Source organism: Ailuropoda melanoleuca, chromosome 10, assembly GCF_002007445.2.
Source record: "Ailuropoda melanoleuca isolate Jingjing chromosome 10, ASM200744v2, whole genome shotgun sequence".
Lineage (NCBI taxonomy): Eukaryota > Metazoa > Chordata > Mammalia > Carnivora > Ursidae > Ailuropoda > Ailuropoda melanoleuca.
Window position 1 is genome coordinate 38,272,753 of NC_048227.1, and position 17,247 is coordinate 38,289,999.

Sequence of the window (17,247 nt, forward strand, 5' to 3'; positions counted from 1 at the left end):
CCCGAGTCCTTGTCCCCCCAGCACCCTTGTTCTCCCCACACAGCATCCTTGGCCCCCCTCCAGTCCACCTGCAGTGTCCCCAACACCTCTGTCTTCCAGTCCCCCACCTTCTCACAGCTGCCAAACCTCCCCCATCCCCCATTTCCTCATCTGGGGCACCCAGTGGACCTGGCTTTTGAGGGATCCCAACCTCACCTTGCTATCACCCTCCCAGGGGGAAAGGACCCCCAAGCCCTATGTGGGTTTCCAGAAGAAGCCGCCTCCCCAGCTCCGGACTGGCCCCGTCCAACAACGGTCTCTGCAAAGGGGCAACCCCAGGTCCCCCCCAGGGCCCAGTGGGCCAGCCCAGAAGCTGCAAACATCTGGTTTGGTCGTCAGAGGGGTCCCTAGCCCCTCTTGCTCCAGGCAAGGATATCCCTGATACCAGTAGCAACGAAGAGAGTTTAATGAGCACACAGTGTTTACGCCTCCTTACACAGACCACTTAAATCCCGCCACCCACACGGCCTGGTACATAGGAAGGGGACCTTGTCAGAGGCAATGTCCTGGTGACGGACTGGACCAGGCACTGTCCCCTTCCCACTGAGACCCCCTCACTGGAACTAGGCACCTGGCTGGGCCCCAAACGTAGAGTCCCACCGTCACGTCCCCACCCCTTTTAGGCCTCATTCCCCCCCCCCCGTTTCTTAAGTAACCGGAGTCCTTTCTCATAGGAAGGCTCTCCTGGCTTGACCACTGCCTGGAACCCTCCCAGCACGCCCACCCGTGAGCTTGGAGCCCTTTGCTCCTGGTTTGCAGAGAAGAGCATGCAGGTTCAGCCTGAGAGAGGATCTCACACAGGAGAAGTGGACCAGGAGTATGGAGGCCCCCAGCCCGGCCATGTGCCACCCCAGGGTGGCCTCTGGGGTGGCCCCTCTTTTGCGCTGCCTTACCTCAGTTAGGGCCAGAGAAGCTGCAAGAGGCTTGACACCTGGAGGGCCTCTGAAGATGGGGGACAGTGAGGGGCTGCACCCCTGCCCTTCCCAGCCCAGCCCAGCCCAGCTGCACCCACCCTGCCTGCTTCTGTCTGATTAGGAGGCTGGGGCTGGGCCACCTGGCCAGAGAGCCCGCCTGGGTGAACGCTGGCAGCTGGCCCAACGCGAGGTCTGCAGCCTTCAGGGGCTGGCCCCAAAGCTCAGGCCTCCTGGGCCCTGAACCAGCAGGGCCAGGGCCTGAGTGGACACGGGAGCCGGGAGTGCTGGGGCACCGAAAACCGGGGTGTGCAGAGGGCCCAACTTTGGAGGCTGTGAACCTTGGACGGGAGGCTGGGGGGAGACGGGTCTATGGCTCCCAAGGAAGTTGAATCATCTCCAAGAGGAAGGCAGGAGGCAGCCCGGCACAGCAGGAGCTTGGCAAACCTGCAAGCTCGGGGAGGCGTGGCCAGCAGTCCTGGAGGCCCCACCCATTCCTCCCGTGGGGGCCGGGGCCCTGGAGGCTGCACGCCCACCCGCTGAGGGGCTGCTCCTATCGGAGCCCACGGGTCAGGCCGGCTTCGAGCGGCGCTGGAACACCTTGGCGTAGCTGTCCCCCGCATCTGCCACCACGAGCGGCCCTGAGGCCACGGGCCGCGCCCAAGGGCCGCCTCAGCCCCTCCGACACCAGGCAGACGGGCGCGCTGGCCCGAGGAAACAGGGTCACGGGGCGCTGTTGCCCATGTGCCACAACCACGCTGCCGTCCACGTTAGCGCAGGTGCCGGCTGGCTGCCGAAAGCGGGCGCTGTCCGACCCCCAGGGAGCCCAGGGGCTGGCGGGCACTGCCAAACTCACGGTGAGGCCCCCGTTGGGCCCTGGGCCCACCTAGCAGGGACCCTCCAGCCCAGCGCGGAGGCTGGGGCCAGCGGCTCCAGGGCAGGGCTCAGGGCAAAGCTGTGCACAGCCCCGGGCACATAGTCAGCCATCAGAAGGCGGCCAGCGGCATCCGCAGCCAGCCCCCGGGGGGGCAAGGAAGGTGCCCACTGTGACCCCGCGGCCTTGGGGGTCTCGGGCAGTGAGCTGAAGCGCGTGGACAGCCCCGTGGGCGAGGTCGCTGACCGCCATGAGCCCAGCAGCTGTCCCAGTCACATCCTCTGGCACAAAGTCTCCAGCTCCTGGCAGGTGGCAGGGCAGATGGCAGATGGATCATCCCTCGAGGTCCATTACGTGGACGCAGGGTGCAGCCCAGCCGTTAGGAAGAACAGGCCATCCAGGGAGCAGGGCAGCCCCCGGGGTCCTCCTGCAGCCCCCATGGGCACTGGGATCCGCCCAAGCAGCCGGGGCCGCAGGAGTGAGCGGGGTCTCTGGGTGGGTCCAGCTCGAAGAGCGGGCCCTGGGGGCAGGCCGCCAGAGGGTCAGGGAGGCCCAGGAGGCCCAAGAACACACAGGCGGGTGGCTAGAGATCACAGTCTCAGCTCTTCCGAGCCCAGGTCCTGCGGCTGGGCCCAGTGTGGGGCTGCAAGAGAAATAGTGCCCACTATGCACCAAGCAGTGGTGACCCCTGACCCCCTGCTCCCTTCCAGGAGTGCTGGTGTTCTCCTGTTTTACACATGAGGAAACTGAGGCACGGGGGTGGGGGCTGGCTTCAAACCTCGTCCGACCAGGTCCTGAGTGCTGGCCCAGTCTGCAAGCCCCGCCACCAGCCATGTGTCTAGGCCCCATTTTTCCAGATGTGACCCCTGGAGCACAATTCTGGGGGACATGGGATCTGTAAAGGTTGCTGCGGGTTTTGCTCTGAGGCCTGCATGAGCTCCCGGGCATTGGGAGGTCCCGAGGTATGTGTGTGTGGGTGGGGGGAACGCTGACAGATGGGCAGTGTTTCTCAAAGTCATCTGCCCAGGGGACCCTTCCTTCCTTCAAGCAAGGAAAGTGACCCTTCTTGGGGACAGCCCAAGGCCCTGCCCATTGCCCCCACAAAGCCCCTGGAAACTTCCAACCCCTGAAGTGTTAGGCAGTGGTGGGGGGTCTCCTACCTGCGGCTAGCCTCCCCGGGCCTTGCTCCGCAGCAACAGCCTCTGTTGTTGGAAACTAGAGCCTGAGGGAGGGGCCACCTTGACGCAGCTGGTGTGGGCAGGTGGGAGGGGCCGGTGGGACTCTGACCAAGAATACATTTGGGCAGGGACTCAAGAAAGCTGTGTGGAGTCCTCACTCACCTGCTGAACCCCCTAGGGGCGCCCCCGTGCTGCCACATTCCTGCCTCGGGTCCTCTGCACTGGCCTCTGGGACATTCTTCCCACTGCCCCTGCATATCTGGATGCCACTCATGGTCAGCTCAGCCCACCCTCTCCAGGGAGGCCCCCACACCCGTCCACAACCTGCCCTAATGTAATTCACGAGTCCAGGAGGCACTGAGCAAACAACCCACACTCCCCCAGCAGGACCACGGGGTCAGGCCCTCGGGAAAGGGCTGGGTCACTCACCGGAGTCTGGGTGGGGAATCTCCAAGGNTTCCGATCTCACTCACCGGAGTCTGGGTGGGGAATCTCCAAGGGGTTTATCCTAACCCCCCCCCCCCCCAAGGAACTGGCAGGGTTGGGTCCTGTCTCTCTGCTCCTGTTTCTTACACCTGCGAGACTGGGCTGATGCCCCTAAGCTCATGTCTGCCAGGTGGGGGATAAGAAATCTGGGTACCATAGACACACGGGGATGCCACCAGGGGGCCAAGGAGGAGCAGGTGTCCCCTGGACGCAGGACCTGGGGACTCACTAGGAAGCCCCTGGAAGGGAGGGGGTCAGCCCCCGTCTGTGACCCACAGCACTTCCCACCTGGCTGGCCCACACCCCAGCTCTGGACTGGGCCTCTTAATGCCCCACGGTGGGGTGGACGGCCGATGCTATCTGCTGCCTAGCACAATTAATGGGGCAACCATAGGTCCTGCTCCGACTGGCCCAGCCCGGCTGGTCCAGCTTGGGGAGCCAGGCTCAGGCAGGAACTGCCCTCCCTGGGGCCATTCCTGGGTGAGTACAAAGGTATGGCCAGCTCCCGGGGAGAGAAGTGATTAGCTGGGTCCAAGGGTCCCCCAGGCACCCCTCCTTGTCTGCCCCCTGCCCCCGCCTGTGGGAAGGAAAGGCTAAGTGTGGCCATGCAGGGAGGGACGCAGTGAGCTGTGAAGGCCACCCGATGCCTATCATGGCTGCAGGGGCTGGCTGGGGGCCAGCGAAGGCCACAGTGGGCAAACAGCCCTGGGCCACAGAATGTGGGGGCACCACTTAAACACAGAGGGAGCAGCCTCCAGCTTGAATCTGACACTAGGGCTGCCCTGCCGGACATGGGGGCTGGAGGCAGGCCCAGGGGTCCCTGTCCACCACCAACGTGCTCAAACACAGGCCTGACTGGCTCCCAGACCACGCACACCCTGCCCCCCCAAATCTCCTTGCTCTACCCCCTTCGACGGAAAGCGCCCCCCTTCCATTCCCAGACTTCGGCCCCCTAGGAAGTGCCCAGTCCACAGGAGACAGGTCAGGGTCTGAAGGTGGATACCCAGCAGGGTGGCCCGGGACACTGCCCACTCAGATGCTGGGGCCAGGGACGGTTCCTTGGTGCGGAGTGTGCTGGTGGCGATGCTGGAACGGCAGGGGAAGAAGGAGGCCCAGACAGGGTATGTGAGACGGTTTCTATTTAAACGTTCACAGCTGTGATCAGTAAGGAGCTACGACTCTCTGCTGTCCCTTGTGGCCCCAGAGACAGGCCACAGCTGCGGCAGGTGAGGTCGGTCCATGGGCATGCTGGACAGGCTCTAGGCCACACCCCTGGGGCTGGGGCAGGTTCGGGGCTGGGCAGTGGACATGGGGTTGAAGGGCTCTGTCTGTTAAGAACAGAGGATGCAGCAGACAGTGTGGTCAGACCTCGGCCCCAGGGGGGCTCTGGAGGCTAGGGACAGCGTCAGGGGGCCAGGAGCCCCCAGGCCCGCCACAGGCACCCCAGCTGCTGCCAGGAATGACAGGGTCCTCTGGGGCCTGAAGGGACAGGCCCGGGGGCGGGACGCTGGAATCAGCCTCGCATTTGGTGGTGTGCCTAGAGAAAGGCTCAGCTGTGGTGGGGCCCAGCATGCTAGGTGGCTCAGGGGTCCCCCGGGCCAGCGTGAGGCCCGGCTCCAGCTGCCCCCAGACCCCCACGGGCCCCTTGGGCCCCTTGGTGGGTGCTCGCTTCACAGAGAGGTCGAGGGGTGCATCTGGTGGTCGAACAGCCCGCTCTAGCTCCTGGCGGATGGTGAGCAGCTCCTGGCGGATCTTGCCCAGCTGCTCCCGCAGAGGCCGAGGGGCCAGGCCCCCCGCAGGCGCCAGCTGCCCCAGGCGCTGCTCTACCCTGGCATAGTCACCAAGGGCCCGAGTCAGGTCCTCACCCACGTGCCCAGGGCCAGCTGGCATCAGGCCCAAGGGCTGCTGGGGCAGGGGGCCTGCAGGGCCCGGGGTCTCGGGGTTGCCTGGCTCCTTGTCCTCAGGGCAGAGCACCACGGAGGGGCCAGTCCGAAAGCTAGGGGGTAGAAGCTGGTCAAGAGGGTGCACTGCCCACACCCCCAGTGCCCCAGTCCCTGCCCCACTCCCCCTGGTGACCCCTTTGCAGCCTGGCTGAGGGCCTTGGGATCCCAGATGGATAGAGAGCGTGGCTCTCTGGACTTAGTTTCCTCTCTGTGCCTGAAGAACGGGGACCAGCTACCCTGGCCAGCCTGCCTCCCACCCCTCCCCACCCCCACGGCCAGGGGCCCCTGACACCTACCTGCTCTGGGCACTGAACTTCACCGTGCCGGAGGGGGCCTTCGGGGGCTCCATCCTGCTTCCCAGGGGTAGCTTCCTCTTGGGGTCACTCTGGGCAGCCCGCTCCAGCTCCCCCTCCTGTCCTGAGTCCCTGGGGGCTCCACGGGGCCAGGGCCTGCCCAGCCCAGGTACTGGCACCTTTAGCAGCCCTGGGGTCAGAGTCCCAGGGGGCCCCTTCAGGGGGGCCAGGGGCTTGGCAGGGGCAGACTTGCCTTCCGGCAGCCCCAGGCTATGCTCCAGGAGCAGGGGGTAGTACAGGCGGGGGACCAGGGCCGGGCGTTCAGGGGTCTGTGGGGAAGGGAAAGCAGAGGCTGGGGGCAACAGGGGGCTGGCCGAGGCCAGAAAGGGCATGTGGGCTGCGGCGGCCAGGGAGGGCCCCAGGTAGGAGAAGAGACTGGGGCCGAGCGGGTAGTTGACCCCTAGCAGGGACAGATGGAGGCTCTGGGCCTCGGGGAACTCGCTGGGGGTGGGGGGGGTAGCAGGNGCCCCCGCCGCTCTCAGGGCCCGCCGCAGCTGCGTCCACCATCGCTATGCCCCTTCGGCCCCTGCCCGGCCCTGGCTTCCACGCCTCGGCCAGGAGCCCCCCAAGGCCCACATCCTTCTGGGAATCCTGGGCCACGGGGGATGGCGCCCCGGGGCACCCATCAGCCCCCCGCTTGGGGCCCCCGATGTGGCGGCGCAGGGAGAGGACGTGGGAGGCCGGGTCTGGAGTGGAGGGAGCGTCTGGGAGTCTGGGGAGTCGAGCAGCAGCGAGAGCGAGTCCTTGCAAAGGCTGTACTTCATGTGGTTGTACAGGTGAGACTTCTCCAGGCAGGTGAACGGGCACTGGAAGCACTTGTAGTTGTAAGGCTTGCCCCACGGCCGCGGGATGTAGTGCGGCTTCTTGGGCTTCCGCGCCCGCGCCCGCGCCCCGGGGCCCAGGCGGCAGGAGCCCGCCTCGCGGGACATGGCAGCCTGCTAGTGGGCGGGCCCAGGCCCCATGGCCACCTGCGCACAGGGGGCCTCGGTCAGTGCCCACCCCCTGACCGGCCCCCCACCGCCCTCTGCCCGCAGGGCTCCGAGGCTAAGGCACCCACCCCCACCCTGCAGCCTGGGCCCCCGCGGCTGTGTGTCTGTGCGCCCCCCCCATCTCCCCCCCTTCAGTTCTGCTCCACGCACACGCACACGGCTAGGGTCGCCGGAGACGGCAGACAGAAACGAAAGACACCGTGAAATCTGACTTGGGTGAACAGCGAATCCTTCTGGAGTAGACGTATGTTCTAGCCCATGTTTCCAACACAGCTTGCTGTGTCTCCGAGACAGAGGGTTAACTGGCGTCCTCTATTTTATCTGCAGATCCTAAGCTCATTTGTCCCCCCCGCCCCGCCAGCCCCCAGCAGGCCCATTTCTGGGCTGATTCCATCCATGCCCGCCTGAGTCTCTGCCCGATGGGCATTTGCTGACTGACTCCAAGCCAGGTAGGGCGAGGCCGGGTCCTGGGGACACCAGCCCTTCCTCGTCTTACTCCCCCGCACAGCCCTCTGCTGTGCCGGGAGCCAAGGTGAACGCTGCCACATTGAGACCAGCCCTGAGTCCCCCTAAAGCCGTGCACGTGTCTGTGCGCGCATGCACGTGTGCCCCTGCTCCAGCAGGGTGCTGGGTGGGCACTGGAGGTCTCTGAGGGGTCGGCCTCGTGGGGAGCCAAGCCAGGCGGGGGCGCGTGGACATCCCAGCGTGGCCCCGCGGCACGGCCACCTGCTCAGCCTCGTCCATCTGGGTGGCTTCAGGCAGGTCAGCGGCCGAGCCTGCAGCGGCCGAGCTCAGCCAAGACCCTCCTCTCCCCACACCCCACACCCCACACTCTCACTCGGAAGCCGCTCCGCACTCCATCTGGGCTGCCACCTGGGCCATCCACCGCCCCAGTGCGCGCCTGCGTGGGGCACGCGGTGAGCGTGTGCACTCGGGCTTCGGTGCCTGCACACGAGCATTACAAGCCTCCAGATGAGCCCTTAGCCAGCGCCTGGAGGGCAGCCTCTGCACGGCTGGACCGACGTGCTCAAGAGTCCGCCACCAAAACGCATGGGGCCGGGACACTCGCGCACACGCGCGCACACTGCTCAGCGTGGACGTGGCGGTGGTGCACTCGAAAGGACTCAGAGCACGGCCGGGGTGCCCAGTAGGCACCTGGACACATTCAAGGGAATTCGCACACACATGTACACACAGCTGAGGACACACACGGCAACGGATACTCTTACGGATGCGGACACACATATAGTCGCCCTGTTCCCCAGGACTCAGGGACGGCCAGCGGGTCGAGCAGGGCAGGGCTGGGGTGCAGTGCAGCCCTGGGAACAGGCTGTCCTCCCTGCTGGGCTTCAGGCTCTGCACACAGCAGGCAGTCATGTCTGCTACCCCCAAACACTGGGTGGGCACCCCCAGAGGCGTGGAGAGGGCTGCCCATCTGAAGGGATCCTTCAAAGGGGGGTCAGCATGGCAACCACCAGGGCACGGTGGGAGGGGGTGGAGAAAGCAGATGAGGACTGACTGGTTTGTGGGTGTCTATGTCTTGGAGGGGACGGGGCTTGGAGAAGGGTGTGGGGGTTGGGAGGAGGGGGCTGGGCTCAGGAAAGGGCCTGAGGCTCCCCGAGGGGCAGCAGACCCTCTTGGACTTGGTGGTGGGAGCAGAGGTGGGCCCCATCCCTGTCTCCCCAACCCTCCCCAAGATACAGATGACAAATGGGCATGTGTGCTTGGGAGACAGAGGCGGCGGCACTGGGGCCATCGATCACCCAGCCCTGGGAGCCACACAGCTGTGCCGCCTGGCGCCACCACCCATCCCACCTCCCAGTCAGGCCCCTGGACTCGGGAGGTAGCAGGCTCCTCTCATGCTCCCCCTCGTACCAGTCACCTGGGTGTGTGTGTGGGGGGGGAGCCATCTCAGCAGCTGCTGACCCCACGGGGACCCAGGGGATGCCCGGCACCCACCCAGCATGCTTGTGCACAAGCAGAAGACACCCCCAGACACCAGCATGCACCTCCACACACACCCAAAAGCACATTCATTTGCACACGTGTCCCAGTGCGTGACCGGGTGCCTGCTCCTAGGGCAGCCTGAACCCCCCCCAAGCTGGCCCAGACACCTGAGCCCACTACCGTTTCCCTGTCCGGAGGGGACTGGAGGCACCACCCCCAGAGTGGGAGAGAGGGCACCCGGTGCCTGGAGCCACCATCAGCCAGCAGGGGGATTAGAGCTCCCCAACCCCCCTCCCCCGGCCCCCTGAGACTTGGCGAGCGCCCCACAGGGCATGGTAGAGAGGGGGTGACCAGGCTCCTCCTTGGCTAAGTCGAGACCCCAGCTCCCTCCCTCTCCCCAGCACACCGCACCCCTGGAGGGAGGGCGCCCTCCTACGGGGACAGGGCTGCTGCGCCCAGGGGGTCCCCGTGAGCAGAAGTGGGGGGCATGGGGGCTGGCGCTGCCCTGCCCGCGCCTGAACACTCCTGGAGTCTCGTCGTGCCTGCGCCCCTCAAGCCCAACCCGGCCCCGCGCGGCCCCCAAAGTTCGCAGGGCGCGCCGCCGCCGGCTCCCGCCCTACCTGCGCGCTGGCCGGATCCAAGCCCGCGGCGCCCCGCGAAGTCTGAGCGTGGCCCCGAGGACGCGGCAGAAACTTCCCGCCCCAGCCCCGCCCGCTGCCAGCCGCGGTCCCGAACCCCACGGGACCGGCTCGGGCCCTAGGGGCAGCGACACGGACTCCCGTAGGGGAAACTGAGGCCCAGCGCTGGGAGCGGCCTCCCGCGCGGTCTGCGGTCACTCACTCGGCAGCGAGTCCCCGAAGCCTCCGCCGCCGACCGCGCGCGTCCCCCCGACGCCGACTCGCACCCACCGAAGTTGGCGGCGGGACTGCCGCGCGTGCGCCACGGCGCGCCGGGGCTCGGGGGCGCCGCGACCTCCGACCCGGGCGCACGGGGGAGGGGACTCGCGCGGGCGGGGAGCGGGCCCCCCGGGGGCGCCCCAGGTGGCCCCTCGCGCGCACTCACCTCGCGCGCCAGGCCGCGCTGGCTCAGCCCCTTCCGCAGCGCCGGCAACTCTGGGTGAGACGCGGACCGGTGACACCGGTGGCACCGCCCGAGCCGGCAGGGACGGCCGGGTAGCGGTGTGGACGAGCGGGGAGTGGAGGCGCAGGTGTGCGGCCGAATGAGGGGCGCCTGGCACCGTCCCCGCCCCCGTTGCCTGCAGGCTGCTGCGGGAGTGCGCAGAGGCGGCCGGGTCTCCCGGGGTCCCTGCAGCGGTGTGACGGGGTGTCAGCGGCCGAGGGCACCGACAGAGGCGCCGTCAGCGCTCATCCGTCAGGGCAGGGCTCTGGCCCCTGACAGCCACCGTCCTGAGCCAAGGCCTGGGGGCTGAGCCCTGGGACAGGGGAGCTGTGGGGCACAGAGCCAGCGGGGGGTGGGGGTGTGCTGCAGCCCAGCCTGGGATGGGGCAGGAGCTCGGACCCGCCAAGAGTCAGAGCCCCGGGAGGGCTGGAGCCCTCAGCAGAGCCCAGTGCGCAGACAGTGGAGCAAATCTTCCCCCACCAGCTCTCCCTGGCCCAGCCTTGGCTCCGCTGCTGTTTCCTCTTGTCCAAACAGGAGGCTGAACAGATCTACAATCCCTAAACCCCTGCCCTGCCCACTGGTGGCTCCAGGCTCAGGCTCAGAAAAGGATGGTCACCATGGGCTCTGTTCCCCCTCTCTGGAAACGCTACCCTGACAGGTGTCCCGGCTCTGCATCTCCCCTGGGAGCACCTAAGGTGGGGGAGGGGCAGGGAAACGCTCGTATCCCGGACCCCCCATAAAACCCCCTGCTGCTAACGTCCTCACGGCCAGGCCTGTTTCCAGCCCTCCTCCCAAAGTGTGCCGAATTCCGTGTTGCTCCCCGAGCTGCCAAAACCTAATGGTCAGGGGTCCCACTTCTCAGCTAGATCCTGGCAGAAATTCATCTGACCGGCAGGTTCTCTTGCAGACGTGATCACAGACGTGCGGGGGCAGGGCCAGACTCTGTCTCTATTGGGGAGTCTGGCCTTTGTTTGGGGGGAAGGTCCCCTAACCCAGAGATGGCCACAGAAGGCCCCGTGAGGATCTCCTTCACCCTCCCTTCAGGCTCAGGTACAGGCTTCCAGGGTATTCTCCACTAAATGGGGGGGGGGGCAGGGGTACCTTGGGGAAGGAAGGAGTACCCTCTGGGGGCCTCTGAGTGTTACACCCCACTGGGGGCAGCCAGAGCAGAGCATTGGGTCCAGAGTCCAACGTGAACCTGGCCCTGTGAACCAGGCCTCAGTTTCCCCATCTGTGCAGGAGGGTGAGAGGCCGTGGCTCAGTTGTTGGCTCTGGTCAGCTCTGACAGGCATCCGTAAGGAACAGGACCCTGTGGCTCTGCGGGGTGCCCAGTGCAAAGATGCTCGTTGGAGGGGGAATGTCTCCTTCCTGGCCCAGTGCCACCGTCCCCGACACAATCCGAGGGGACTTGCTTCTCCTCGTCGAGTCCAAAGGGTAGGGCTGGGGGCTGGGTGGCACAGCACGCTAGCCTTCTCTCTGCCCGCCTGGCCTGGCCCAGCTGACCAGCTGACCGTGCAGGCAGCCCTAGGCCGGGAGACAGCTTGAGCGGCCGTCACGCCAGGAGCCCTGTGGAGAGTAGAGGCCAGGAGGCCTGTTCCTTCTGCACACAGGCCCCTGGATGTGCTCAGCCAGGCCTGGGTTCCTCATCACACGCCCGGTCCAGAGGGGGCGAGGGCACAGGCCACTTGGAGACAGTGTGGGATCCAGGAGTCCCTGGATCCCAGACCTTGGCCTCCTGGTCCCAGGGACAGTGCTGTCCTTGCCACACCTCTGTGGCTGAGCCCTGGAGGGTCTGGGAGGGGCCACAGCTGCCAGCACAGGGTATGGACTCTCTGGGCCCCCCCGCCTTTCAGGGGCAGGAAGGTGATGGACCAGAAAGCCCTCGTTCCAGGGAACCCTGCCTTTCAGCGTGCAGAGAGGACAGCCATGAAGCCCAGGTGAGGCCCAGAGAGGAGGGAGGAAGCCGGGACTCCAGGCGGCAGGACAAGCAAGAAGAGGCGGGGAGGGCGCGTCTCAGCACCAGTCACGGAGGCCACCCCCATGCGTGGGCTTTTCCAGGAGTTCGAGGAAGAGGGGAGGTGGTGGCACCCCCAGAGGGACTCAGCACCAAGGGGCGTGACCTGCACTCGTTTCTGGGCTTCCAGGAGGGGTCTGTGCGGGCGGGGGGGGCGAGAGTCCAACTGCAGCCCAATGGCCTTTGCATGGGAGTGGGAGTCAGGCTGGCCCCCAGGTGCGCAGGTGACTAGGTGACTGTCTCCAGCACCTGCAGCCAGGCAAGGCTGAGCTATCCGTACCAGCCCCTTGCAGCCCTGTGTCCTCTGCCCAAGGCCCATCTACTCCCTCATTGCTGGCCTCTCTTCCCACTCAGGAGTGGGGGTGGAGGGTTATGACCCCCCCACTGGGACCCACTCCATACGTGCTGGGGGGAGCTTGGGCCCGGAGACATGTCCCCTGCCCCCGAAGCAGTGACAGGGACCCCCATGGCTCTGGGGCTTGGTCACCCATGTGGCTCTGAGCTCTGAGACTCCTGCCTTGTTCCCCTCACTGGCAGAGGGGGTGGTAGGAGACTTGGTCTCTGGGTGCTTCTGGCACCAGTGGGGCTCTGGGGAGCAGCCTCACCCCCAGCTGGTCCTGGTGTAGGGTGCAGTGGAGATCCCCGGTCCCTCCCTCCAACCCCAGCCAGAGTCTCATTTTGGCCATTAACCTCCACTGTCTGGCTTGCCCATGGCAGTCCGCCTGTCACCTCCATTAATGCTGGTACACGCGTGCCGGGGCCGAGCGGTCAGGACAGACGCACGGCCAGGGAAGGCAGGGGCAGCGGAGCAGTGCCCACAGCAGGCCTGTCTCACCTCCTCAGCGTCCACACACAGCCCTCTTCAGGACAGGTGTGCCGGGCAGACACCTGGAGGGACTGGAGCCCCCACGCAGGGTCGAGGAGCCCCTGGGACAGGTGAGCGCTGTGCAGGAGCCCCCTGGCCCAGAGCGCGGGTCATCCTGGGTACTCCTTCCTTCTTGGCTCTGTGAGGTGGCCTCAGGGACTCCTGGCTCAAAGGGGTGGGCTCAGGGCTTGGGCCAAAGAAGGTGGGGTCCCACCTGAGGGTCCTGGGTGCCAGCCTGAGGCTGCTGACCCCGCAAGCACGGTGCAGTCACGGGAGATTCCCGGTGGGCTTGTGCGGGAAGCCATGGAGCCAGGGCTGGGCAGGGCTGTGAGCAGGCCTGTGGGTCCCCGCCGCAGGCTAGCGCGGGCAGGGCACAGTGTGGCCCCGCCGGGGGGGGGGGGCGCACCAGCAGAACCTGGGGAATTCTCAGGGACTCTGCGAGGGGGCCACCCAAACAGGCCCAGGGACGCGGGGCAGAGCAGGACCACCCCGAGGGAGGAGGCCCAGCTGGGAAGCTCCAGGGGACCCAGGAGAAGCCCTCTGGCTGCAGCTCCCCAGGCCTGCGGCTGACTCTCTCTCTGCCCCTGCGTGCTTTGCTGCCCCTCCCCCAACCGGCTGCAGGCCACCTGGTCCTGAGGCCCAAGGCCCCTCCCACGGCTCCGTCCGTCCCAGTCCCGCACATGTTAGGTCCTTGGACACACCGGGGTGGGGAGTGGGGTGACTCTCTGTGCACCTCAGGCTGTTCCCTGGAGGGCCAGGGAAGAGCTGCCTGCAGCAGGAGGGAGCTCCCTGTCATGGGAGGCATGCGAGCCGGGGCAGGGGCCTTTTGAATCAGGGAGGGAGCAGTGTGGCCGGACGGGTGGGATGAGAGGCTCGGGCTGCCTGAACCCCCACCCGCTTCCAAGCCAGCACTGGCCGCGCAGCGCCTGGGGCCGACAGCAGCCATATGTTGGAAGAGGAGCTGTGTGCGTCGCTCTGCGGCCCCGGGGGGCCCGGCCTTCCTGGGCCTGTCACAGATGATTTTCCCCGCCTGAGTGGCAGGCCAGCCAACGGGCGGGGCAGGTGGGGGCTGCAGGGCCGCAACTCTGCGGTAGCTCCAAGTGCCGGCCGGGCCCCCGGCGTCTGGCTGAGCGCTCCCTCTGGCCAGGTCAGGGTCGGGGGCCCTCAGAGGAGCCGGGCTGGCTGGCGAGGAGCGGCCTTCCTGCTCGGTCGTGGGCGGGCGGCCAGGGGTGCACGCGGGCTGTGTGGGCGCCCGGGGCAGGCGGGAGAGCGCCCGGAGCCTCGGCCCTGTCAGCCCAGCGCCCACAGCCGTGCGGAGGGAGGCGGGAGGCCGCGGCTAATTTGTACACTAAGTGCTTCTGACAGGGACGCCTCGCAAGTGAGAACACACCACCGGCCCCTGGAGAGGGCCGCCGTGGCCGAGGGGGCAGTGAGGCGGCCTGGACGCGCGGCCGGGAGAGAGGGCCGCGGGGGCACGGGGCCAGCCCGGCAGGCAGAGACGGGGGGCAGGGCCCAGGACAGGAGCGCCCGTGGCCAGAAGGTGGGAGAGCCGGGGCCCAACCGGGACGGGGAGGAGGGCACAGTCCCTGGCCTTATGCCTGCTCCCCATTTTGGCAGCACTGGGACCCAGGTGCTGCCAGTCATGGCCGAGGCCTTGGCAGGTAAGGCCACGGCCCGGGCCAGCCTGGCTGGTCCCCCATCCTCTCTCCTCACTCCGCTGCCTCCCCGGGGCCCCGACCCAGGCCGAGCTCCCACCTCAGGCCCTTGGCGGCACCCTCCATGAGCTCCCAAGTCATAACTAAGGGTCTGGACTCTGGGGGCCCCTCAACTCCTCCTCAGACACTGTGTGCCCTTTGGGGCTGGGCAACTGGCTCCTCTTTCTACCCCCGTCTCCCCTCTAGAGCCTCCTCCCCTGCACCCTGGGTTCAAGAGGAGGGGGTGGGCACACAGCTCCCTGCCCCCAGTGGAGACTCCTGCCCGGCCTGACACCACAAGGACCTCGGGAACCCGCCGTTCCTGCATCTTGCTTCCTGAGCCTTCCCTGGGAGGGACGTGAGTCCCGGCTGCCCCAGGGGTGCCAAGGCCAGCTCTGTGCCAACTCCAGGTGGACGCGCCCTGGCCCCCGCCCCACGGGACAAGGCCCAGTGTGGCCAGCGCAGCCGCGGCGGAGCAGGGCGCCCGTGAGATGTGTTCTGGCAGCTGCCCCGCTGCCCGAGGCCCGCCCGGAGCGAACACTGCTGGTGGCTTTAATTGCTTTCACATTCGATAGGCTGGCCTGTGACGGGCCTCTTACACCCGCCCGAGCACCGGCCTCTGCACCCCCCTCCACTCTGCAGCCTCCGTGGGGGGGGGACGACAGGCGGCGGCCCCGGCTGTGCAATCCACGGCCTGCGGGGCTGCCTGCCTTGGCCTGCCACGTGTGAGATGGGCATGGTGCCTCCCGGAACGGGCAGGGTGGGACGCGGGCCGGCTGGGGCCGAGGACAAGCAGGCGAGCCACCACCCCGGACGGGAACTTTTCTCCCCGTGCAGCCCCCTCGCTCTGTCTGCTCCCGCCTGATGACTCTGATAGATTCAGACAGGCCCCCCCCGAAAGCAGATGTCGCACAGGGAGAGTCACGCACAAGGGCTGTTGTTCTGCTTGCGCGGGGACCAGCCTGCTGACCGCTGCACAGTCTGGCCAAGCCTCTGCCCTGCCCGGACACCCAGTCCTTCAGGGGCCACGAAAGTGGCAAGCACGGTGCCCCCAAAGTCCTTTGTGAGTCCGACCTCAGGCACTGGAGTCACGCCCCACTGGGGTGCTGCCCCCCCGCCCCCCTCCACCCCCGGGGGACAGGCCTAGATGCCCGTCAGCACAGCCCCTGCCTGTGCTGGGGAGGTGGGAGCCCAGGGACCCTGGGAGGGGCAGCAGACAGACCAGGAGGCACCCTTACAAAACAAAACATTTTTATTTGGTCCATTGGAGCCTGAGTCTGGAAACACCCATGGAGAACCATCCTACAGGGATGGGGACTGACAAATGATAAAATAGTCTCTGTGTCAGAAGAGCCGGCCATATATACAGGGTTAAAAATAGTCACAGCTCAGAGTAAAAGGAGGGGAGAGAAAGGAGGCCCAAAGAGGAGTGGTGTGCCTCCCGATGTCTCTCCAGGTGTGAAAGGTCCCCCAAGCCCCATGGGACTGCCCACCGCCTGGGGGCTGCAGGACCCTGAGGCCAGGTGGGCCCCCAGGAAGCTGGCTTCAGATGTCCGAGGGCAGACGCAGGACTCTGGCCTGACGGCAGCCTCAACTGAGGACAGCCGGTAGCCAAGAGACCGCTCAGCAACCTGGGCTTCCGAGGTGGGGGAGGAGCTGGGAGGGGCTGCTGGGCCCTACGTCTGCCTAGACAGGGAGGCCCAGGATTGCTGCAGGACCCTGGTCCTCCTGGCAGACGTCAGGTGGTGCTGAGGACAAACCACCTCACCCAACAGCAGGGCTGGGCCTGGGCCTGGCTGGACCCTGACCCACAGCCCCTGGCCTCCAGCCCCTGGGGCATGGCTTCGTCGATCCTGGCAGGCGCTCCAGGAATTGCATAGTGTCACCAGAGGGGCAGCTGGGACCTTCTCCATCCCCGGCCCTGAGCCCACGGTCTCCAGGCACTGCCTCCTGGGACACACTGCTGGGAGTCCAAGGACCCCTGCTTGCCTTGTGGGGGCCAGGGGGCAGGGAAATGTGCTCTGGGGACAAGCTGGGGACAGAAGGCTCCTGATCTCATGTCCCACAAAGGGGTGGTCCCTGCTCTCATCCTGGGATCCCAGCCTCTGACCCCCACAGACGGGGGGTGGTCCCTGCTCGCTCTGGGGTTCTAGCCTCTAATCCATCATAGAGGGGCTAGTTGCTCTTCACCCTGGGGTCCCAGCCTGACCCCCGCAAGGGAGTGATGACCCCTGCTCTCGCTCTGGGGTCCTGGCCTCTGACCTGCCCAGAGCTGGTTCTGTGAGCTGGAGACCCCAGGCCCCCAGGCAAAGAGAAGCCTCACCTTGGCCCTGGCAGTCTGAACCCGACCTTGAGGTGGCTGGTCAGAGGGGCTGGTGTACAGGCCCCCTGCAGTTGAGGCGGGTCCGAGGTATTCTGCTTGGCAGCTGGGAGGCCCTGGGCAGGAGGGAGGGGCAGGGAGGAAGGCCTGGGAGGCTACTGCAGCTAGTGGCTCCCCGGGCGGGGTCCTGAGATTCGGATTCAAGCGTCCTCTGTTGGGGTCTCCCTCATAAAGTGCGCGTGGGGGCTGGGAAGGTGGGGTGGTCACAGAGGCCGGGGGCCGTGCAGGCCAGCGACTTCGGGCGTGAGAGGGGGGCTGTGGGTGCCCCTGGAGGCTGTCCAGTCACTGAGGAAGGCCTGGGCAGCCTTGCGGTGCGCCAGGCGGTGGGTGATGGAGAAGCCCGCGTTGCCCTCCAGCTGGGACAGGATCACCAGGACCTGCCTGGGGGAGGGGGCCGGTGAGGGCCGTGGAAGCGAGGTGGGGGGCGGTGCGGGGGCGGGGGCGGGGGCGGTGCC

The 17,247-nt window shown here is 66.8% G+C and overlaps 4 protein-coding genes across 4 annotated transcripts in view; all 4 read right to left on the minus strand.

The window, feature by feature from the left end:
* Positions 1-1,066, minus strand: part of PIGQ (phosphatidylinositol glycan anchor biosynthesis class Q) — a 13,683-nt gene extending 12,617 nt beyond the window's left edge. Inside the window, exon 1 of the mRNA XM_034670717.1 lies at positions 933-1,066. The gene's annotated coding sequence lies outside the window, so the exon portion shown is untranslated. The remainder of the gene's footprint in view (positions 1-932) is intronic.
* A 153-nt stretch (positions 1,067-1,219) lies between these two features.
* Positions 1,220-2,076, minus strand: NHLRC4 (NHL repeat containing 4). Its single transcript, XM_011226178.2, is given in 4 exon segments — positions 1,220-1,768; positions 1,770-1,803; positions 1,806-1,905; positions 1,996-2,076. Coding segments are annotated over 4 exon segments (480 nt in total). The 3' UTR covers positions 1,220-1,503.
* A 2,549-nt stretch (positions 2,077-4,625) lies between these two features.
* PRR35 (proline rich 35) lies at positions 4,626-9,425 on the minus strand. Its single transcript, XM_034669616.1, is given in 5 exon segments — positions 4,626-5,484; positions 5,728-6,240; positions 6,242-6,494; positions 6,497-6,752; positions 9,341-9,425. Coding segments are annotated over 4 exon segments (1,617 nt in total). The 5' UTR covers positions 6,714-6,752; positions 9,341-9,425; the 3' UTR covers positions 4,626-4,850.
* Positions 9,426-15,646: 6,221 nt separating this feature from the next.
* The window catches only part of CAPN15 (calpain 15), a 24,058-nt gene continuing 22,457 nt past the window's right edge, over positions 15,647-17,247 (minus strand). The window contains exon 9 of the mRNA XM_034669599.1: positions 15,647-17,247. Within this exon, the coding sequence (XP_034525490.1) occupies positions 16,996-17,247 (252 nt within the window). The 3' untranslated portion in view covers positions 15,647-16,995.